The 26,287-nt window shown below is 33.9% G+C and overlaps 1 protein-coding gene across 1 annotated transcript in view; it reads right to left on the bottom strand.

Moving 5' to 3' along the window:
* Positions 1-6,341: 6,341 nt before the first annotated feature.
* The window catches only part of LOC132545016 (partitioning defective 3 homolog), a 63,213-nt gene continuing 43,267 nt past the window's right edge, over positions 6,342-26,287 (bottom strand). Inside the window, exons 14-24 of the mRNA XM_060208684.1 lie at positions 26,002-26,213; positions 25,158-25,294; positions 24,524-24,568; positions 21,353-21,466; positions 20,174-20,425; positions 18,218-18,316; positions 13,165-13,312; positions 12,894-13,013; positions 11,991-12,291; positions 7,852-7,976; positions 6,342-6,775 (exon numbers count right to left, since the gene is read on the bottom strand). Coding sequence (XP_060064667.1) covers positions 6,367-6,775; positions 7,852-7,976; positions 11,991-12,291; positions 12,894-13,013; positions 13,165-13,312; positions 18,218-18,316; positions 20,174-20,425; positions 21,353-21,466; positions 24,524-24,568; positions 25,158-25,294; positions 26,002-26,213 — 1,962 coding nt within the window. The 3' untranslated portion in view covers positions 6,342-6,366. The remainder of the gene's footprint in view (positions 6,776-7,851; positions 7,977-11,990; positions 12,292-12,893; positions 13,014-13,164; positions 13,313-18,217; positions 18,317-20,173; positions 20,426-21,352; positions 21,467-24,523; positions 24,569-25,157; positions 25,295-26,001; positions 26,214-26,287) is intronic.

Here is a 26,287-nt window from a genome sequence, read left to right as displayed (position 1 = left end):
AAATTTATAATGAGCATTTACAACTATTTACTAGGATCTACAATTTACTTATTGACAAGACTCAAGAAGACCCTACATTTACTGTATCAGTATCAGTGGTACTAAAGGCTAAAACTCTTACTAATCCTTGGTATGTAGAAGATGATGACCCATACTGAACAGAACATTTCGATTTTATCAACAGTTGTCTGGTCTTATGGAATAACACAAAAACACAGAATACAGTTTGTAAGTGAAGTTTATTCAAACTTCCATATTGCTATACAAAAATATAAAATGAGTCACATTGATGGAAATTCCAATCTGTGTGGCATCAACATCGGCACCAAATTATAGTGACCAGGATTACAGATAATTCCACAATAATGTTATAAGGTACACTGAGGATCTGTATAATTCTCTCAACACTGGTGATTGCTACAATTAATAATTAAAATTGTCTCAGAAAGTAAAACAGGAAACAATTTATTTGTCATAATATTAAAAACACTTGCTCAGAAAAAAAATCAATTCAAATAGCACAAAGGTGTTGCTTTTCTGTCGTCTAATCACCAGATATGAACATCTGTTATGATAATATTGGCCCCCTTTTGTTACAAGAACAGATAGAACTACAAGCAATGAATGATAAATGATACTGTTATTGAGGTAAATGTGCTTGGCAGTTCAATAGAATTCTACGTATCATGTTTTACGTTAAGATACAGAACGGTAATGTACAATGTGATGACGGAGTTACTTTAGTCACAAACTTTACCATTCTAATTTATCAACCTTAATTTCATTTTTTTCATCGATATAGCACATCCAAAACAATATTTGGATTTAAAACAACATTGCGTGACATTTGATGATGAAAACAAGATTTCTATAAGATATTCCATAGACTATTTAAGCTTTCATTCATATTGAGCTTCTGTTTCTATGTTTCTTTCAGTCAAAGGAACTTTTTATGTAGTGTCCTTTTGTATCAAGCTCCAGTCAGAGATTTAGGACAGATTTGTATGTGATGTAGGTGCTAAACACATGCTGACTTGTATAACATCGTAGATAACATGCGTTTTGTAAACTCCTTATGCAACAATAAACTTGAGACAAAAAACAGCGAAGAAGCATGAAGAACTGTGTAAACTGTTGAAGGAACTGTAAACTCACAACCATTAACAATACAACAAACTCACAAATTTTCTATCAAGTAAAATTTTCATTGTTAAAATACAATTAAAAGGTCACAGATCACAAGTAAAATAAACAAAGAAACTCTCATACGAAAGTATTCTTTGGCAATCTAAATTAAGGTTTCAACAAATTTTAAAGAGTATGAAAAATAGAACTGTTTAAAAAGAATTAGAAACTGGACGTAACTCTAAGTTTGCATAATTTACTGGACAATGTGTTAACAACAGGCACAGGTGAGAATTAATCACAAATTTATCTTACATTAAAATCAATGTCAACATACAAAAAACGACAAGACATAATGAACTTGATTTTATCTACAATGTACATGAATATGTTCATAATTTGTGAGGTATCAACACTCGTCATATGATTCCAGAATCTTTAGGTAGAGTATCTGGTAATATTAATGTCACTAATGGGTCACAGAGAGTGCTTGTCTGCACATTAGAAAAGAAAACTTCCTGACAAGCAAACATTCTGACCTAACACAACAATCTCTGGGGCATGAATGTAGGCAAAAATCCCAAATGAATTACTGCCAATATTTTTTATGGATGTTGATTATTTAACAAATCAAATACAAAAATATAATTAAATAGCATAAGACTTTTCAATTAATTCTAAACTATCATTTTCGTATATCTATTCTACCTTGCTGGTCAATTACAGATCTTGTATATATTTGTAATTTTGGCTGAAAATATGTAACTAACTCATTAATACAATGCGAACACTTTAAATCTTTGACCACAAGAAAACACATCAACAGAAATAAAGGTTTTCACTTTCACTTCTAATTTGTGAAAACATTTACAAAATTCTTACCTATTGCACAATCAATCAATTTCAATAATTCGTACAGCGGTCAATGACAGTTATTATACAAAACTTATTCTCCGGCGAAGAAAGCAAGGTTGATGAAACAATGCTCTACCATTTGCCCATTATCAAATTAACATAGATACTAGTATTGAATGTCACAGCCATGGTCATTGAGATAGTATACTAACTTCACTGTTATCTTAGATTATGTCTTCTGTCCGAACCAGTGAAACCAGTCAATCCAAATTTTCGTGATCAAGTTTAAAATCATGTGTTGGTTATGCCAGTGGCAAGTAAAGGCAGTACGATGGCTGGTCAGTGTTTCCTTAATATATGACCAATTATGGCAGATTGCCAAGAATCTTAACTGGTTACAAGAGACAGGAAAATTGCAACACAACAAAGGCAGCCCATAGGTGAGTAATGTATAACAAAGAAAGATTTTTGAAAAGAAAATTGAAATGATAGTTAATTATGTTAATGAACTTATTTCACTGTTTCAGATCTTCCTTGAATTAACATGAAGACATCACTCAGGAAAGGTATAATGGTGTCTTTACACTGGTGTCATCTGAAACAAATACATGTACTAGTAACTTCTGTTGGCAAGCAGACCTGGCATACAGCACAAACAATAGGAATCTAAAGGGAGCTAACTCTATAGAATAACAGTTAAAGAATAAGCATACCATTAGTGTATCTTATTCTCAAATAATTCCAGGTTAAGTATATTCGAAATAAAGGGATTAATCAGAGTCAAAAGCGAAAACTTCTCTCCAAGTCACATAGTTTCTCTGGTAACTTTTTGGCTAAATAAATTTACACCATTCATTCTTGCCATTCACTAAACGGTGAAAGTTGAAATTAAATTCGTAGTTTCTTCCATTAGTTAATCAAAGAAAACAAAATACAAAAGCAGAGTACCTATTAATGGAATGTTATGAATACATCACTACTAGCACTGTTTTAAATGTATCAAAAAAATGTATGTATCCTTTAATGTAACATTTTCTTCCTCATAAATAGTACAATTGAAAAATGATATAACTTGACCAAGTAAATAATGAAAACCTATACCAATGCCACAAAACTTGACCTGACTGTACTAATATATTTATATTGATCACCTTTCTTCATCTAATTAAGTATTATTGGTATGTATTGCAAATATTAAGTCTGAAACTTTATTAACTGAAAAATAAATATATCTTAAGTTTCAGTTTGTATTGTTTTTTTATCCAATTTTTGTAGTTTTTTAATGCTTGCAATGTGTCCAATTGTTAGCTCAAACTATGCCATTAACATAGAATTTAAAAATTTGCAAAATTGACCCTTTTTCTAGTATTAAATCCCTATTAACAGACTAGTCATCAGCTCATATAAAAGGCTTTAGCATGAAGTTACACAGTATTTGTTATAACCAGATTTACACTTAGAAGCATTAGGGTCCTTTACCCTATACATTTTTAAAGTGAACCAGTTTCTTTTAAACAAAATCTGATAAAAAAATGACTTTGCTTAATTTAGAGTATTTTAAACCATATCTAGATTTTTTAAGCCGTAGTATAATTATAGATTTGACTTTCCCTATATTTACTGGTATTGAATTAAATACAAAACAGATAATTGGGCAATGAAATAACTGAGTCTCTTACCAATAGGATTTCATTAAGCACACAACTTGCATTATATGAATTAACAGAAAGACGTTTAAATTTTCAGACATATATATATCTTCAATTTCATTTAGGTGTGAGGCATAACAATATCAACAAAACCAATGAACATAAAAGTAATGAATTATTAGAGTTAAAATACGACTTCCACAACCATGTCATTACATGCATTATATCAAACAATTTCATTTTAAACAACATAGAAATAAAAAAATTCCAAACAGTGATTTCTAACGTTGAAATTTTGTTACATCAAAATATTACTGGCGCTTTGTTCTTTGTGGAGATGTATAATACTGAATAAAAATAATGCCTTCACAACAGTCTCTGGATATTCAGGATATTTACCACTTTATTGAAATCCTGGCAAATAAATTTTGACATATTCTACAAGTGATTTATCTCTTCACAAATAAAACCTAAAAATGTTAAATCCTCTGGACAACAGGCGAGACTAATGAGAAACAGAATGAGCAAAACACCTACGACAAGTACTGCAAACACTACTGTATATAACACCCACAGAGGCCGATATATATACCAGGTATATAGGCCTCTATCCTTTGCTACTATTGGATTTTAGCACCTTTTCACATTCACCTGGTTTGAAGATAAATTATGCAAAAGTTAATATATGAAATATACAGATTTAACGAATACATCTCATTTGAAACATGAAAGCTGACATGAGTTTTGTTTAAGAGTAAAGGACACAACCTATGTTCTGTCAAATGAGCCATTTTTTGTGAAATTCCCCAAATTTGATTTTTGTTCTGTACTAAACATCCAACATCAAGACAATGCAGAAATACAACACAATTTGAAACCCAGAATGAAATTGTATTACTGCATATATTAAACATACATAATGGCCCAATAATTTAAGTATTTTCAACACAGGCATACATCAAATGTAGTTTGCATCAGATATAAAATTCATGGATAACCTAAACATATTTAGTTATCACAACACTACTTTTGTTCATATTCATATGTTTCTTGAAACATTTCTAGCTAAAGTTAAGAGTTGAGAAATACTTGAGAAAATATTGTGAAAAAAAATCCACTTTATAGCCGGTCCCATGAAATCCAAACGTGAAAGTATCTTATAATAGACTTGTTTAAAATAGAACACAAGAGAGATATGCAGCACACAATGTACCAGCAAGCATGTACTAAACACATTGTATATACAACATTATTCTCTCTCATACAAAACATTTACAAAGTGTACAAACTGAAAGACACTGGTTTATCAACATTTACAGACCAAACATGTGTTGTATAACAGAAAACTACCTACTGTATACATAAACTTTACTTTCATAGTGTTTTATTTGAGGGGTCAAGAACAGGACAGCTCCATTGATATTTCTGTACTTTGATTGGTATATATCTCTGACCATTGGTACATATCTGACCTAAAGCATATCAGGGGAGATAATTAACAAAACTCTTTGTCTTTTGAGGATAGTGTACTTCGGAATGACTGTGAAAGTTATAAAATATCCTGTTTTAAAAAGTAACTTTATAACATGCACTCAAAATTTTTCTAAAAGTGGCTGTAGAATTTCATGGTATCACTGCCATGTTTTAAGTACTTGGAGAGATGAGGTTAGTGTTTGAGGTTCTGTAATGAGAACAGGTCTCCACACAATTAATGTTATCAGGCACAAGTGTAGCCTGATCAGTAGTCACATTTAATCAACACACACAGGCCATATTGATTTTTTGGTGATCATGGCAGGTCATTGTCATGTAACATATAAAAAAGGATAAAAATGTGGGAAAGGTATGCAATTGAGAAGTCTTAAATGTCGACAAATTATCTATTGTTTTCTACAAGGAAGTACCCTTTGATAACTGTGTCACCGTATTTAGTGTACTATTATGGGAGTCGTTATAACCCTATGTAATTAAGACTTAGACATATACATATCACAACTCTAACATTTCCAACGATTATGGAATCACTGTTGAATTTTTTATGTCAACATTTGTATCGACTGGCAATCTGCCATACACTATTCTTAATGCATTCAGATCATCAAATACACATGATGTCCAGCTACAATCCAGCACTGACACGATGTCCAGCTACAATCCAGCACTGACACGATGTCCAGCTACAATCCAGCACTGACACGATGTCCAGCTACAATCCAGCACTGACACGTACAGTTACCTTTGTTTATTCAGGTGTAAACTTTGTAATTAAGCAATACCTGGTAAAATTTTCAACATCACATATTTTGGCCGATTTGATCAGACATGAAGAGCACACAAAGACAATGTAACAAAACATGGACCATATCTCTGCTGAACAAACAGAAATAGAGAACACACTCGGTTGACAAGGTAATACGTGGGTCAATTTTTTTCCTTTGTTGTTCAACACTGAGCACCAAGGATAACAGAAAGCACTTCGTTGGAGTAAAACTCGGGGCCCCATCGATTTCACAGCATTTCAAGTGCCCAATACATCATAATCATGAGCAGCCATTACATGCGATCCCCACTTTGTGGTAGTCATAACGCTGACATGGGATGTGTGACGGTCATTTGTCAGCTGACCCCAACCGTGTGATGGTCATACTTTAGCTGAGCTTGGCCGTGTTATGGTCATACTTCAGCCAAGCCTGACCATGTTATGGTCATACTTTAGCTGAGTCTGGCTGTGTGATGTTCATACTTTAGCTGAGCCTGGCTGCGTGATTGTATGTACTTGTCTTTTGCCTGCTACTGGTGGGTATAAAGGTTCTCTGTATGTGTAGACTGTATCATTATAAGTATAACTATTTTCCCTTGGGTGTACCTCAGTGGGCGGGTACAATGGTTTCCGATGGTAACTCAATTGGTCGTCACGCCAATGTTCTACAGGTGTATGACTGCGAGAAAGGGGACGCCGCACAAAGTTATCTCGGTTCTGGTCTGAGTAAGTATCACTGTTTTGACGCATGTGGGGATAATTATGCTGAAGAGACGGATTATCTCGGCCTGGATGGGGCCAAGGTGCAGGGGGCTGATATGGAATGTTTGGGGGAGCACTCTGGTACATGTAATCTGTGTAGCTGTGAGGTTGTGGTGGTGGCTGCCTGTAAATAAAAAAAACAAAATTTAATCACTTTCATGATATTAAATTGAAAATCAAACAAAAATGTTTCTATTTTTCACATTGCAAAATAATTCTGCAATCCTTCACAAATGTAAAAGGTATATATGACTGTATGTATTCTGGAATGTCTGGAAACCAATATAGCATCACTGACTAAAACGGGAGGTGAACGTAAATTGTTTTAAATCTGTTAGAAAAGTTGGCTTATTATCATAACTTGTAAAAATCTATTTGTCCTGTACATTGTTATTATTGACATATGTATACATGCAGTAGATGAGAGGGAACACCTTGTTTCCAACCTAGAATAAGACAGGAAGTATGACATCGGTGAAAGTGGATACATCTTTATACCCATCAGACATAAATATCCACACTTCTGGTATGGGTAAGATATCACTATCCTTCAGGGGAAAGTTAACCAGCATACACAAAACATTAATATCTAAACTGAAAGTGACATTGTAAGTTTGTTCATAACACACCAGGGTGAGTTACTGTCACTGACATAATGTATAATCACCATCTTGACTGCATTTGTATATGAGAAATTAACCAACAATATAACATGGTGACACAATCCCCTCTTACTTGTAATGACTGATTATAAGTTTATGGGAAAATCGGACAGAAAAAGAATCGTTCCTAAACTTAAAGACAGAGAAATCTACCGTCTGAGATACGTGAATGTTTAGCCCTAAACAAAACCTTGGGTTAGACAGTAAAGAATCCATTTCTCGGGTAGCTCTGTCCTAAGCCTCAGGTTACATATTCAATAATCTCCTATGCCCTAAAGCTAGTGGAAAAATAACCTTCAAATAGTCAAAAGTGAACTGATTTTGGTATTTGACCTTCACATGAAGGTTCATAATAAGTTTATTAAAAAGTTAGTGGTTAGTAAAATAATCTCCCCCTCATCATACAGTTCTATTTCACAGAATCAACATTTTCTTCTGTTAATTGTTTCATTTCAGTAGAAAAAATGTCTTTGTCAATGTATAATTTCATATCAAAGTGCAGAATTACTGGTCAATATCACATGTTAATCAAAGATACCTTTCATACTGTTGTTGTCTAGAACTTGACCGTGACCTTGGATGACCTTGACCTTCATATGAATAACCTTCACTTGATGTTGACCTTGTTTGACTTTCATATCTGTATCCTTCTTCTGCAAGCCTCTGAAATCAAACATCATTAGGAAATATAGCACAAAACCCATCCATATTTCACCTTTAGCCATGTAGTGTAGAAATGAAATGTATCTGTACTAACTGTACAGATTTATGTTCAGAAATCTCAACCAATCAGTCTTAAGAGGAAAGAGAACTTCACTTTTTTAAGCATTTAATTGTATTGATATGATGTTAATTGATGATATAAATGTCATTGCTTTGTAGGCAATGATTACATTCCAAGCTTGTTTTCAATTAACTATTTTAATTTTTGAAAATCGTTGATTAGTTAGCAGTAATTCATACTTTTAACCAGTCATAACTCTGAGAGTAATTATCAAATCATCATATATATTTGATGTAGCAGTAAAAATCCTTGGTCCTGGGATCACAACCTGAGCAAACACTGTCAATTTCTCAATCTCTTCATTGACATTTTACATCAATTAAATTGTATTGTACAAGTTACAACAATCATCTAGTGTTGAAATATTTATGCTTACATAGTCTTCAGACAAATAGATGGATTCATATATAGATATATAGATGAAAATGGGGTAAAGCCACAATTGGTCCGGTTGCAGGATGAGTACAATGTTTTATGGTATTTATAAGACAGTTAAGGGTGTTTCATTTGTTGAGTATGTAGAAAATTTGTTATAAGAGAGAAAGTTTGTTTGTATTTTATGAATTGGTGCAGAAGGGAAATTGAAGAAAGACGTTGCAGCCATTTTTGATTTGGAGATGTTCAAAAAATAGACCATGGTGATTTATATGCAGAAAATTACTAAGTTCAAAAGCCTGGAAAATGCAGAAAAATGTCCAGAATAAATCCATAACAGGAGGTGCACATCTTCAACATACATGTATACATAAACATCCTACAAAGTTTTAAGCTTCTACATCAAAAACTCTAGGAGGAATTAATTCTACAAAACTGGTACACCTTTTCCCCATCCACCTGTCCGCCCGCTCGTCACTACCAGTAAACAACACAACACAATATCATAACAATCCCACATCACTACAAGTTAACATCACAATATCATAACAATCCCACATCACTACCAGTTAACAACACAATATCATAACAATCCCACATCACTACCAGTTAACAACACAATATCATAACAATCCCACATCACTTCCTGTTAACAACACAATATCATAACAATCCCACATCACTTCCAGTTAACAACACAATATCATAACAATCCCACATCACTACCTGTTAACAACACAATATCATAACAATCCCACATCACTTCCAGTTAACAACACAATATCATAACAATCCCACATCACTACCAGTTAACACCACAATATCATAACAATCCCACATCACTACCAGTTAACAACACAATATCATAACAATCCCACATCACTACAAGTTAACATCACAATATCATAACAATCCCACATCACTACCAGTTAACAACACAATATAACAATCCCACATCACTACAAGTTAACATCACAATATCATAACAATCCCACATCACTTCCAGTTAATATCACAATATCACAACAATCCCACATCACTACCTGTTAACAACACAATATCATAACAATCCCACATCACTACCTGTTAACAACACAATATCATAACAATCCCACATCACTACCTGTTAACACCACAACACAATATCATAACAATCCCACATCACTACCAGTTAACAACACAATATCATAACAATCCCACATCACTACCAGTTAACAACACAATATCATAACAATCACACATCACTACCAGTTAACATCACAACACAATATCATAACAATCCCACATCACTACTTGTTAACAACACAATATCATAACAATCCCACATCACTACTTGTTAACAACACAATATCATAACAATCCCACATCACTACCAGCTTACAATATTTCAATCTCAAAATATTTCAATCCCACAACACAACCACTACATACTATAACAGTCCCACAACACAACCATTACATCCTGTAACAGTCCCACAACACAATCACTACATACTATAACAGTCCTACAACACAATCACTACATACTGTAACAGTCCCACAACACACACAATCACTACATACTGTAACAGTCCCACAACACACACAACCACTACATACTGTAACAGTCCCACAACACAATCACTACATACTGTAACAGTCCCACAACACACACAATCACTACATACTGTAACAGTCCCACAACACAATCACTACATACTGTAACAGTCCCACAATACAATCACTACATACTGTAACAGTCCCACAACACACACAATCACTACATACTATAACAGTCCCACAACACACACAATCACTACATACTATAACAGTCCCACAACACAATCACTACATACTGTATCCTGTATCAGTCCCACAACACAATCACTACATACTGTAACAGTCCCACAACACAATCACTACATACTGTATCCTGTATCAGTCCCACAACACAACCACTACATACTGTAACAGTCCCACAACACAATCACTACATACTGTAACAGTCCCACAACACAATCACTACATACTATAACAGTCCCACAACACAACCACTACATACTATAACAGTCCCACAACACAATCACTACATACTATAACAGTCCCACAACACAATCACTACATACTATAACAGTCCCACAACACAATCACTACATACTGTAACAGTCCCACAACACAATCACTACATACTATAACAGTCCCACAACACAATCACTACATACTGTATCCTGTATCAGTCCCACAACACAACCACTACATACTGTAACAGTCCCACAACACAATCACTACATACTGTAACAGTCCCACAACACAATCACTACATACTATAACAGTCCCACAACACAACCACTACATACTATAACAGTCCCACAACACAATCACTACATACTATAACAGTCCCACAACACAACCACTACATACTATAACAGTCCCACAACACAATCACTACATACTATAACAGTCCCACAACACAATCACTACATACTGTAACAGTCCCACAACACAATCACTACATACTATAACAGTCCCACAACACAATCACTACATACTGTATCCTGTATCAGTCCCACAACACAACCACTACATACTGTAACAGTCCCACAACACAATCACTACATACTGTAACAGTCCCACAACACAATCACTACATACTATAACAGTCCCACAACACAACCACTACATACTATAACAGTCCCACAACACAATCACTACATACTATAACAGTCCCACAACACAACCACTACATACTATAACAGTCCCACAACACAATCACTACATACTATAACAGTCCCACAACACAATCACTACATACTGTAACAGTCCCACAACACAATCACTACATACTATAACAGTCCCACAACACAATCACTACATACTGTAACAGTCCCACAACACAATCACTACATACTGTAACAGTCCCACAACACAATCACTACATACTGTAACAGTCCCACAACACAATTACTACATACTGTAACAGTCCCACAACACAATCACTACATACTGTAACAGTCCCACAACACAACCACAACATACTGTAATAGTCCCACAACACAACCACTACATACTATAACAGTCCCAAAACACAATCACTACATAATATCATGACACAACAAGTTCACAACACCACAACCACTTCATAACATCCAAATTCTGCATAACTTCCAATAATACACAATATATCAATCCCATCACCTTCACAACTCCACATCACTATTACGATCACCATACCACATCACCACCATACCTATACATCATCATCACCATCATAACCCCACATCACTACCACAATCCAACACCACCACCATCATGACCCCATATCACCAACACAACCCATCCCAATCATACCCCCACATTATTCCAACCACACCCCTGCACTATCACCATCATGACACCACAACACCACATCATTCCAACCACACCTCTGCACTATCACCATCATGACAAAACACCCCCGCATCACTACTATGACACTACACCCCGCATCACTACTATGACACCACACCCCCACATCACTACTATTTCTACACAGTCCTTACTGAGTGTGGTCTGTCTGGCCTGTACATGGGTTGTACTACCTGTTGTTCCTCTTTTGCCTGTAACTCCCGTTCGTACCCTTCCTCACGATCATCAAGCGGGTAACGTCCCTGACGCTCCTTGTGTTTTCGTTGATGTTCCATACGCAAGTGTTGGATCCACTCAGCACGTGACATATTGTTGGGTGTGGCTCCACGAGTGATCTGTTCACCATCTAAGGAGGTAGACGAGGGCTGTTGTGGAAGAGAGACTGGGAAAGTCTGGTGTGTGTCAGGTACTGATGTCCATCGTTGACCCATATTGCTACGAAAAAAAATTTAATGACAAAATGACACACCAACATAAACATCTAGAAAACAAGATACAATGTCATCCTGTTGCTAATTAACTACTTGGCAAAGCAGCCTCATGATGAATTTGCACATCCACAATAATTGTGGAAAATAAAGAAATAGCAACCAGGCCAATCATAATTTAACGTAATACTTCCAGTACCAACATTAAAACACTAATATAATGTTTAACATGGACATTCACAGAGGTCTCTGAAGTGCTTATAAATATGATAGTGTAAAGGGTCACATGGAAATAATGCTCATTATTTTTAATATATGCTTATCTTCATTATTTTTACTAAATGCTTATCTTCATTATTTTTACTATATGCTTATCTTCATTATTTTTACTATATGCTTATCTTCAAACTTCATAAATAGATGCTAGAAATGTTCATACTTTAATTCAACTTAAAATTTAAAACCATAAAAGACCATGTCAGGTTTCACTGTTTCCTGGTAAGTTTGCAGGTAATGTATTTGTTCATTTTTTCGTTAGTGGGAAACACATGCTGTTTCCTTTTATCCGCTATAATTACTGAAAGCTAGACATAAACAAAGAAACTCTACTTTTCTGTTTCACGCTGCTTATTCTCCCGCGAAATAAAATGTCGCTCTGCTTCTTCCTCCTGTTTGTCCGTCTGATCAGCCTTGTTATTTTCTTCAGCAGTCTTTTTGTTTCGACCGAGCCTGTAACCCATGTTTATAAAATGATAACTTCATTTCTGTACCCAACACAACATAACACAAAAGAAGTCAAATAATCTGTCTCTATTATTCTACTTTACCTCTGATTTTAATTTTATTTAGTTTTACAATTTTTATATTCTATTTTCTTTACCTGAAAATACCCTTAAAGATATTTCCTCCCTTTTTTTCCTTATTTTTCCGTCTGCCCCCTTTCTTGTCATCACTTGTAGCCTCACTGCTCACTGACGATCTAGCTGAGTTTGTTCTCCCTGAGAACTCTCCACTACTCTCTTCTTCAACTGAAAAACAAAGAAAGACATCAAGATTTCAAATAGCAAGACACACCACTCTCAACAATTTAACACATTTTTCTAAAAATCTCAACACCATTATCTTCTGGTGTTAAAAATCCTTTCTTTTTCAATTTAGCTGTAGACAAGATTCCTTTTAAATCAAAATATAAAAATGTTTCTAAAAATCTGGAAAGATGTAATGATCTCCAGGAAATAAAATTTTAAACACCACAATAAAGAATGATTTTTTTCCCATCTTAATTGAAAATTTTGAACTATGTAACATTTTAAAAATCATTAATTGAATAAATAAATTCAACTGAAGAAAACAAGATTATTTCCTTTTTTAACAATAGCATCCACAATATTAACTTTCTGGTGTAAACATAGAGGAACCATAACATTGTTTCATTTTTGCTTTTTGTTTTTTGTTTTCATTAAAATTAAAATTAAAATTCATTAAAATACTGAGTAGAAGATATTAACACTACAAATCTCTAGTCATTATGTAACATGCAGAAGGACATTTAGATATTATCTCCAATATCAACTTCTTATTTTCAAATCAAACAAAATTCAACACAACACAGACATGCAAATCAATCAGGTGTCTATCACATTAGTTATTCAATATATTATTCTAAACACAACAGGGTGGGCAACATTTTAATAACTAACACAGAGTCATGCAAATCACAGTTTAAAATCAATTAATTATCAAAAGCATGCACAATTTGTTGGTAAAAAAAATTCAAATGGAAGAATAATGCCTAAACAAATGATAAGATTGCACAAATTCACCCATTACCAACTACTGCATGCACTGATTTTAGTATATGAATCAAATTGATCCTCATAGCACTGTATACATGTATGGTATCCCCTGGATACACATTAAAGCTAGTTTGCATAGCAACTGAAAATATCTAACACCAGAAGGGAAGTGTTCTGAATCCAGTGAAAACAAGAAAATAATCAAATATAAACCAGTACATGTGTGTAAGTGTCAAGTACTTTGTGCACCTCCCCTTCATAGAATTTGACATTTCTTTCAATCAATTTTGATTTTCCTCGGCCATCTCCCAGGTTTCAATTTATTAAGGCCCTTAACATCACTGACGCATCCTAAAAGGTTGAGACCGCTGTATGAAGCTACTTACTTATTTGTCTAGTACAATCTCTTTAATATTATGTAGTTTGATAAAAGGTCATCTAACAACTAAAAGTCATCAATGTTGACAATAATGTGTTGAAGTTTTTACTTCACAAGAACAATCACTGATTGAAAAGCTTACTAATATCAACCATTACAAAATGCTTACTTATTGTAGACAATAGAAGGGGTGTAAGATGTAAATTTATAGACTGAAATACTACTAAACTTAGAGGCCTTTCAAAAACATACCCCAAAAACTTTGAAATGAGTGTTGAGGTAAAAAAGTCATTAACAAATCAGCTTTATACTGCTATAGTAGCAACCTTTCACTGCTATGATTATAACAAATAAGGCAGATTTGGGATGTATACTTAATATTGATTTAGAAGCCTTTCAAAAATTAACCCCTAAAACTTAAAGTTTTGGGATGGGACAGCATCAAAACAAGGTTACTTGTAACCAGTGAGCTAAAAATCAAAACAGAATTATGTATGAGCTATAACTATCTTGAAAAAATGGAAAAATTCTAAACAGGAATTAATGGTGTCAATTCTCTTTACCATTCAGAGTCTTTAACAAAACAATCATTAATCTTACTTTTTTTTTAAACTTTCATACATCAGCTGAAAAACTTCAAATCATGCAGAGCTGAATAACGTTTCTCATAACATCAGAAATTCCACCATCAGGTTATAACATTCTTCATCATAACACCAGTAATCCTAACATCAGGACATAACATACTTCATCATAACACCAGAAATCCTAACATCAGGACATAACATACTTCATCATAACACCAGAAATTCCACCATCAGGTTATAACGTACTTCATCATAACACCAGAAATCCTAACATCAGGACATAACATACTTCATCATAACACCAGAAATCCTAACATCAGGACATAACATAATTCATCATAACACCAGAAATTCCACCATCAGGTTATAACATTCTTCATCATAACACCAGAAATCCTAACATCAGGACATAACATACTTCATCATAACACCAGAAATTCCACCATCAGGTTATAACGTACTTCATCATAACACCAGAAATCCTAACATCAGGACATAACATACTTCATCATAACACCAGAAATCCTAACATCAGGACATAACATAATTCATCATAACACCAGAAATTCCACCATCAGGTTATAACATTCTTCATCATAACACCAGAAATCCTAACATCAGGTTATAACATACTTCATCATAACACCAGAAATCCTAACATCAGAACATAACATACTTTATCATAACACAACAAATCCTAACTTCAGGTTATAACATACTTCATCATAACACCAGAAATCCTAACATCAGGGCATAACATACTTCATCATAACACAACAAATCCTAACATCAGAACATAACATACTTCATCATAACACCAGAAATCCTAACATCAGGACATAACATAATTCATCATAACACCAGAAATCCTAACATCAGGTTATAACATACTTCATCATAACACCAGAAATCCTAACATCAGGACATAACATACTTCATCATAACACCAGAAATCCTAACATCAGGTTATAACATACTTCATCATAACACCAGAAATCCTAACATCAGGGCATAACATACTTCATCATAACACAACAAATCCTAACATCAGGTTATAACATACTTCATCATAACACCAGAAATCCTAACATCAGGTTATAACACTTCATCATAACACCAGAAATCCTAACATCAGGACATATCATACTTCATCATAACACCAGAAATCCTAACATCAGGACATAACATACTTCATCATAACACCAGAAATCCTAACATCAGGACATAACATACTTCATCATAACACCAGAAATCCTAACATCAGGACATAACATACTTCATCATAACACCAGAAATCCTAACATCAGGACATAGTATCCTCTATGATAACACCAGAAATCCTAACATCAGGACATAGTATCCTCTATGATAACACCAGAAAATCCTAATGTCAGGACATAGTATCCTCTATGATAACACCAGAAAATCCTAAGATCAGGACATAGTATCCTCTATGATAACACCAGAAAATCCTAAGGTCAGGACATGATATCCAATATGATTAGACCAGATTTCATTCGTGTTGTCTACCATAGAGACAGAAGTACCCATGCTTGGTGCTGGGGAGCACTGACTGTAACAACATCAATCATGCAGGGTTTAACACAACATCTCTGTCAGCATCCGCAACTTATCACAGTAATGAATTATTACCAAGTATATCACTACGGAGGTTGGTTTTTGTACTTTTCAAAATGTAAGACTTGCGATACTGAAAACAAGTTTTAGTTTCTTTTCTAAGGATAAAATGCAAGATTAATTTTTGTTAATATAAATACATGTAAGCGCCAACTGAATGTTTCTACATGAAATTTCTAGATTAACTGGAAATGTTATTATGCCTTAACAACATCTAAAAAACATTTTAATTTTATAGGCAATATTTGTAAAGAAATTGAAAATGGACTTAAATCTCACTAAATGCACAACTAACAGTGTTACTGTATTGAGGACTGTTTTTGATGAAATTGGATTTAAATTTGATTAAAGTTTGTTAATCAACTGAATTTTTAATTAGTTATTACAAAACAACAAACAAATAACTTTAAAAATTAACCAATTAAAAATATTCAAAAATCCAAAATTTGTTATTTTCATTATAATGTCATTAAAAGAAATGCTGACATCTTATATTTAGCATATCTATATTTAATGGATCCTAATGTGACTTATAAATCTGCAAAATAATACAGCAGTAGCCTGATTATATATCAAAGCAAGGATCCTTTTTACAACTAGATATACAAGCTTCCTGATTATTATTGTATATGAAGATACAGTAGGACCTCTTCAATCTTGCATTTTTATCAACTTGTGAGATAAATGGCACAATATCACAGAGAATTTAGTATTCTGTGTTAAGGCATGTCAGTGAAATCATCAGACTGAAAACAGATACTTTCATTTTATGAAATATATTACAGTAAACATTTCAAGTTATAATTTAACTGTTAGAATTAGTTAAACTAAAAGAAACTCAAAAGAAACAAATCTAATTACAATTTAAGAAACAATTCAGTGTTAGATTTTCTTTGTGAAAAAGTAAACTTGTGCCAGTTAACTTTGGACAGGTGTATCCCTATGGAATATACAGGTACAAGTACGCAAAATCTCAAGTCTACTTGTAGTACTGAATATCTATAGGATTACACACAAACATAACTTGTTGTCAGTACATATATTAACAACGCTAGAGTTCCATGTTAGGGGCATCAGAACTGACTGTTAGCACCCACTGTCAATCAATCAAATTACTGAATTGAAATATCTGAAAGTTGTCCATTAATCATTGCCATTAGACATTCAGTGGCCAGCAATCAAATCAAAGAATTGAACTAATTGAAACTCAATAAAATAAAGGTACAACTAGCTTTGGTTATTGACCTTCTTTAAAAGGACATGAACTTTTCTTTTTTTTCTTTAATAAAAAATGTTCATGTTTTCACAGTTTAGATATGTGGATGATTTGCTAACAGACAGATCAATCCTGACACAGACTTCTACTCAGCTCAGATTGGACGCAACAAGATGCTGCCATCATGAATATAACCACTGGTCCAAAGCAGTGTGTCCAATTAGTAAGACATCTGGACAGACAGATGGACACAGCATACATTACAACACACCGCCAGACAGACAGACGCCGTGCACTGTATATAATAATGAGAGTACCATATCCCGAATATGTGAACCCCATACTGCCTTCAGGAGACAGAGGTTTGTGTCCGCCGTCGTGATAGTAGCCGTCCCTATTGCTATACATACCTTCCCCTGCATGGTCAAAGACAATTACAAAACAAGAGGATCAGTAGTGGCTAGTGGATATATCATAATACAGGTGACACTATCAAACTGATTCTAAATCCTTCAGTGAAATTTATCTCATAAAAAGTAAACAACTCCTTCAACAAAATCAATTTGAAAATAAAATCAATAAAATTTGGGAACTTGACTGAATTGAATTTACTTTTAAGTGTAGCTTAAATAAAATCTTTTGTTCATTTGAGAAATTTATTCAACTCATGCTTGACTTAACTTGATTGATCCTAAAACTAAATTGATTACGATATGTAATTAAGGTTGACAATGAAGTGGAGTAAAATGTGAAACAAAGTGTGTTTTGTGATAGAGATGTCAACAAACTGTGATAGAACCTTGTGTTTTGATTTTATCAATTCAAATGTATTCATAGGGACATCTAAACAACTAAAATGTAGGAAACTATTAACAGAAATGCTGGGAAACTGATACCATAATCTTCACCCTGCCTTCAGTTTTTTTCTCTTTTTCCCCACAGAGAAAATGTTAGCACATTGTATTAACAAAAGTCAGAATTTACAGTAAGCTTCACTGCTTTGTGAACACACCAAATAATGTCAATATTATTTGATTTAACAAATGTAGATAACATAGACACTATGGTGTTTATTTCTGAAAACAAGTTGTACCTGTTCATAAAACTGTTTAAGTCTGAGACCATGAGTGAAAACCTGTAAGCTAATTGCCACCTTTGCTGGTTTTCCATTTATAAGAGACACCATATGTTCAAACCTCTAAAAGGTTCACATAAACACTTTTTAATCAGTTCCTTTTTAGACTTAATGTATTTTTTTTCATATATGAGGATGTTTAGTAATTTATGTCGAAAATTGTCGTAAAAAAAAAAGAAATTTCTCTTAAACAAGGGGAAAAAGAATTTATTCAGTAAGTGTGTTTTAAATTCTCTTATACTTTTTATGAACATTCAACAAATTCTAATTATAGTTTATTCATACAGAAATCATCAAAAGGCATTGTTGCTATCCCAATGTCAACAGAAATAAGTAGTGTTATGGCTAGGTGTTGTTAACCTCATCATTATTTGATGACAACAGTACAATATTACATAGATATATATCATATACAATTTTAATATGTAAAATTATGTGTTAATGAGGCTGTTCAGTATCACATACATATCACAGGTACACATACACATGGTCACAGGATCAAAGACAAATAATTTTTTGAAAAGAATTCCAAAATAATGTTTAAAAATTGAACACCCACAAATGGAATAATTATGAAACCAGACATGATGCCCAGATACCAAGTTAACATGCATCTCCAATACCTGCTCTATATAAATGATAGGATATTGTATAAAGGTCAGTACAGGTCACAGATCAAGGGTCAATAATATGGGTTGACATTTAGTCTTGTCTTCATGGAAGTAAATATCTCACTAATCATTTGTTAAAGGTTGCAATATAATGGACGCTTGAACCTAAAAGAATTGTAATTAACAGAAGTCAAAATGCATAATAGGTACATGGCACAAACCAGTGGAGCATTTTTATTTCACACACAGGTAATAACCTTCAAATTGTGGCTAGCTAGGTTCAGGACACACACTGGAGTGGCTATCAAACAAACATCTCAAAGTATAACATGTCTACCACCAGAAAATGTCTGCAAGACGTGTGCCCCTCCTCCCATACATATCAAAATCATTGTTTGATACCTTTTTACAAATAGAATCTGTGACCTCTCACATGTGACATTGGACGATTGTGTTTAGTTTATATAACCTGATCTGTACACTTACTACACTCCTAATTTCCCTAGACCAATTCACAATATACTTACGTGTTTCCATAGTGGAATGTTCCACAGGATCATAGGACCTGTCGACTGCAGCCCTAAAACTGTCATTTGTACCCCGTCCCCTCGCAATCATGGATCGAGGTACTACCGGAGCATCCTCCTCCTGACTAGGGTCATCATCATCGCTGTCTGCTATCTCACCACTGTCGTCATGGTCGCCTGGCCCAGTCATAGTCAGGTTCTCAAGGGAACTGCACCGCTTCAGATTAGAGCTTGATGTCACTTTCTCACCAGCTGTTAAATACCAGGTAGAATTAATTGTTTCCAATGGTAACAAAAGAAGCATCTTATGATCTTTGTATATGAAATAATACTACACATGTGTAGAACTCCATACCAGCTAGCATTATATGTTATACCTGATATTCAAATTCTATAGATTAGAAATATTTCTGATAAGCCTAAATTACCTAATACAATAACAGATAAGAGTAATTTATTTCTAACACATATGTCCCAGGTATCACAAATTCTCATGCATCTTGGTCAGAATCAGTGCTAGAAATTTGCATCCATTTTACATCAATGCATCAGAAAAATCATCAACCTCTAGATCACTTCATTTGATCTTAAAGGATCTTAACAAGCTGTCCTAATTTTTCATACATGCCAACTTAATTAAACTATACACTATTTACTTTCCTCCCTTCATCCTTAATTCAAATCTTAATTTTAATTGCACTAATTCATATGAAATTTTGTTAATACAGTTTTGGATAACGATTTATCAAGGATATGACGGTTCATAAACATTGAATTCTACTTGGAGTATGTTTATAATGTAGTAACTGTTATAATTCAGTTTCTCCAGAAACATTTCCCTAAATACATATCTTCTTCTCTTTTTTAAAAATGCATGCAGAGCAGTTCAAATAACACTCTATTTTTTTCTCCCACAAATTTCTAATTCCAATCTCTTTCTTTGACTTTAATTAAGGCAAGGAAGACACTGTTAGACTTGCAATATTTTATTCTTTTTAAAGTTTTTATTATTTTATTTTTTAACTGAACCATTTTTCATCCCAAACAGAAGTAAAAAATGTATTAGTATATACATAGTGGGACTTGATATAGAAATACATATCAACACAGTATACAAAAGTTAAGTAAATGAGACTATGCCTATAAACACACTAATATTATTATACTACAGATACATACTCCCTTTGTTTCCATGCAGCTGTAGTGGGGGAATGTTAGGTTTGGAACGACTGATGAGAGACTCGGCCGAGCCGACCCGTACCATACCTGGGGCTCGTCGCTGATGACCTTGACCTAGATGCACAGGGAAGGGTAGAGTGCATGTGAGGTAAGGTGAATATAAAGTTATGTGGTAATTCAGAATGACTGGTATATATAGACATGTAGTATTGATGCTAATTGACAGTTACCACAGGACTGAGAGAAAGGAGGGGGGATGTTCTTATCTATTTCTTATCCAGTTTTGCTAGTTGGAATCTAAACACTACAACAGACAGTCAACTTTCATGAGCACCCTGTTGTATATTTATATAACATCCTTTCCTGTACAAAAGGCCTTTTAAAATCGGAGTCAGGTTTATTAACCTGATTTTCTATTTTTTAAAGCACAAGATTCATGATAGATTTTCAAAATATGTGTCTTATTTGTAGCAATAATTCAAAACACCAACTGATGAATGGGAAGGGGTGACTGTGTGATAGTGGTATCATTTAGCATACAATACTACAGGTAGTGCCAGTTTCATAGACTTGCAACAAGAGGTCATTCCAAGAGTGTCAACTGAAATGCAATGTTGACATTAGAAACAACTTTTAAAAAGTTCATGCTTTGGAACAAGATGCAATATGTATAATCAGCTTGATCCAGTTTTTTTTTTCTGTAGCTTTGGAATGAATCCTGGTTAGAGGATGTAAGTCCAGTTGAGAATTCTGAATGTCATTATTGTATACATGGGGAATCAAGTGTTATCTGCTACTGTAAATTATAAATTCTGACAAATGTTAATAAGGTTTATTTGTCTAAATAAGATACCAATAGCTGATCAGGTTTCTCATATTACAAACAACATAATAACAGTTATCTCCCCTTCATTTTCTTTAACAATACTTGAACTTTTTCTGAGACAGGTACAAATTTATCACAACTTCTAAGAAATAGTCATGTATGCTGTGAAGGGTATTTTAATGGATTTTGAAAAGTGAAATAAATTGATCATATAAATTTCAAAGGTTAAATTCAAATGGATTCAAATCAGACTTTCATGTACCCAGATCATATAATATAGTAAATATTTGTTAATACTGGTAGGCCTATAATAAATTATATTATAGGAAGAAAAATTTACTTCAATATCATATCAATACATAATCATACTGTATCCGAACATCCTTATTTACATGTGTACTTATACAGTAGAATCCTTGTAAAATATTGTAGGTTAGCATCCTTATATGGTATGGTATGTTAGCATCCTTATATGGTATGGTATGTTAGCATCCTTATATGGTATTGTACACATCTTTATATGGTATTGTACACATCCTTATATGGTATTGTACACATCCTTATATGGTTTTGTACACATCCTTATATGGTACATAAAGTTAATATCCTTATACGATCATATCCATATGGTACATAAAAACATCTTTATAAATATGGTATAAAATATTAAAACATTTTTATATGGGACTAAGTATTGATATTTGTACATGGTACTGTATGTAGTTTGTATGTAAACCCATTATGGTACATTAAATGGGAATATCCTTATATGGTACTACAGTCTATATGTTGACATCCTTACATGGAATTGTACATTAGCATCCTACACAGAATATTACAAAAAAATATCAACATCTTGAACAAATAATATTTGAAAAAAAAAAGAAATAAACAGCAAACTCAAACACTGTAACAAAAACAGTTATTAACCCTATCAATATTCAACACATTAACTTTTTTTTTATACCTCCAAGTCAAATACATCAGTGAGAAGAGATCTTTTAGTTACCATCCAGAGAAATATTGAAATAAGGAGTAAGATATATAGATACAAAGGACCCTACCCAAACAGGACATCACTGGTAACAGATTATCCAAAAGGTTTGTAGAGAGTGCCTGAAATTTTTTACCGCAAAAATAACCCAATTTACAATATTAGACTGAAATATAGTGTCTTATGTTGCAGAGAGTGATTATATCAGCACCTAGTAGTTATATCATTCTAGTCAGCGATGGCTTTGTTTCTTGATTAAGAAATAAAATTAATAGGTAAGAACAGTATGACGGTGATGTTAAGCAATATTTAGGATTTACATAAAAAGCATTAATTTGTATGCTATATACTTTGTTTGATTAATAGATGTATATAATTATTATTAAATAATTTATTTTACATTAATTTACTAGCAGGAGCTTTTACAGGCTGTAATTAATTGTAGGTTAATAGATATTCATAAGAAAAATATTTAATGTTTACTAGTTTGGTATCAAACTGTAATTAATATGATAATAAAAAGGAATTTAATCTGCGGATGATTTTGAGGAATCAAACCAGAGTGATTCAGTATACTTTATGGAGAACTAATTCTGATGTTGTATTGTAGGAACCACTAAGTAAATGTCTATAACTTTATATCACAGGGAGCAAACCAAACTTTGGAAATCTTACACAGTTATAAATTAAAACTAGATAAAAAAAACAATAACTCTATAGATATTGGAATGTTTTGATTTAGATATTTATATTGTGTTCCCCACCAACAATTCCATAAATGATAACACCATTACAAAAACAAAATGTGTATTAATTTCAACTTGATTTCTTGAAACTCAATTAAGTCATATGCATATTATAACAAAGTAGTATTGTTGGAATTGTAGTTAGAGATACCAAGTGGTGTAACAAAACCGGACAAAAACAGGTCATTATCAGTATACCAATAGGTATTCTAACGTGTTGTATGACACGGGTAAAATAAATACTGTCTTTGTTTTGTTATTGGTAACATCAAAAATAAATCAACTAGTTACCTTGGTAACATCAAAAATAAATCAATTAGTTAATTAAGTAATTCATAAAAATATTGAAGCTTAAAATGTAAATATACATCAGACAGATTTTAAGTAATATCAGTAATATTACTGTAAAATTAAAATTGTATAAAGTGACCTGATGCTTTCATAATGATATAAAAAGCCTGTTTTTGTGTGGAAATGCTGCCAACTTGTGGTGGTACTGTGAGAAGATAAATGTAGAGGCCATGCTCCAAGAATACTATATAGACAGTGTCTGACTACAGAATCAATGGCCAACAAACAATGGAGGTATAAACTCAGGTTGCTACCTGCCACATGAAAGGAGGCTGAACGACGCTTTTTTGTCTTTTCATCTGAAAACGAACACAACAAAATCATAATGGACATCCTACTTGTGTTTTAGATTTCCAAATGCACATTCACCGTGTGAGAATCCCATCAGCATTATTAGACTGCCCTAATCAGAAAATCACCATACAAGTACTGTACTATGGCGATGTGATAAGCAAACGGTTGTTATAATTATGGGAAAATGACAAAATGGCCAGCATAGTTGCCATAGTAATGTTACCAGCATGGTTGCTATAGCAATATGGTTGCAATATGGTGATATGACCAGCAATGGTTGGTATGGTAAAGTGGTTGCTATATGGTGATAAGACCAGCATGGTTGCCAAGGTATAATATGACGGGGACAAAGCTATGGAATGATTATATGTAGTTTATATATTTGTAAAAATGATGGTTTTAGAGAAACTATTTCAAACAAAACAATTTCAACAAAATCACCTGATCACTTCAATATTTATTTTAAGTGTAATTCTAATTAACATAATTCAGTAAATGATACTTTTAAAGCCATAAAACTTAGTAAATGAAAAGCTAATTTACAAATGTATCTACCACTGATGAAGTAAAAGTGGGGTACATTTAGCTCCTTACCTTTCTGACTGTCCCTTATGGTTTTGGCTCGCTGGTAATACTCGCTGCCCCTTGGGTCCTGATGGCCACGCCTTTTTTCTGACATACTCTGTCGCCCAACACCATCACGTGCAAATGGTTCAGCCACCAAGGGACTCCTGATATTACAGCAATAATAATGGGAAAGCTATAGTACCTTCTCAGTGATGTATAATTGTACCAGAGATTCTGGTCACAAAAAAATGGTCAGCATATCAGGTGGTGTGGCTGGGACAGGTGGCGCACCTTGGACAGGTGGTGTGCCTGGGACAGGTGGTGTGACTGGGATTGGTGGTGTGGTTGGGACAGATGGTGTAACTGGGACAGGTGGTGTGGCTGATACGGTGGTGTGGGTGGGACAGGTGGTGTGGTTGGGACAGGTGGTGCGGCTGGGTGTGGCTGGGACAGGTGGTGTGGCTGGGTGTGGTTGGGACAGGTGGTGTGGTTGGGTGTGGTTGGAACAGGTGGTGTAACTGGGACAGGTGGTGTGACTGGGACAGGTAGTGTGACTGGGACAGAATTGTTATATATAAAGGATGCACCTGTTGGTAATCAAGCTGATACTTTCAAGGACTTTTAGTATCACACAGAAATAGAACTTATTCTTCACCGTTACAATGCTGTATATCTCTCACCTGTACAGGTGAATGGAACTCGAGATTCTTCAAGACACAAATGGAAAAGTATACTATAAAATACAATAATGTATTACAATAAAATACTTAACAAAACCGACATAGAAAATTGAAATAGACTACAAAGTTGGTTAGATATCGTAAATTATCTACTTTTTACTGGGTCATGGTGGTGAGCCTCATTTACTTACATAGGCTCCTCACTAGTTGTACTAGGATGTCTATCACTAGTTGTACTAGGATGTCTATCACTGGGTGTACTTGGATGGCGATTCCAGTCTGGGCCTCGCAGCCAGCTAGGTGGCTGTTCCCTTAGGTCCTCAGAGCTGCTACTGTTGGAATTGGGCGGGGACCCTCTCAGGATCCCCAGCGTTGAATGTGGACGCATCTTCATGTCATAATTCTAGGCAAATTGATCAAGAAACATAACAGTACTGTCATTATTATTCTACCAAATATAAAGGAAATTCTTTGCAA

This window comes from Ylistrum balloti, unplaced genomic scaffold (assembly GCF_031769215.1).
Source record: "Ylistrum balloti isolate Yb309-2 unplaced genomic scaffold, AGI_CSIRO_Ybal_v1 Utg369592, whole genome shotgun sequence".
NCBI classification, from domain to species: domain Eukaryota; kingdom Metazoa; phylum Mollusca; class Bivalvia; order Pectinida; family Pectinidae; genus Ylistrum; species Ylistrum balloti.
This window is presented reverse-complemented; position numbering and strand designations above follow the sequence as displayed.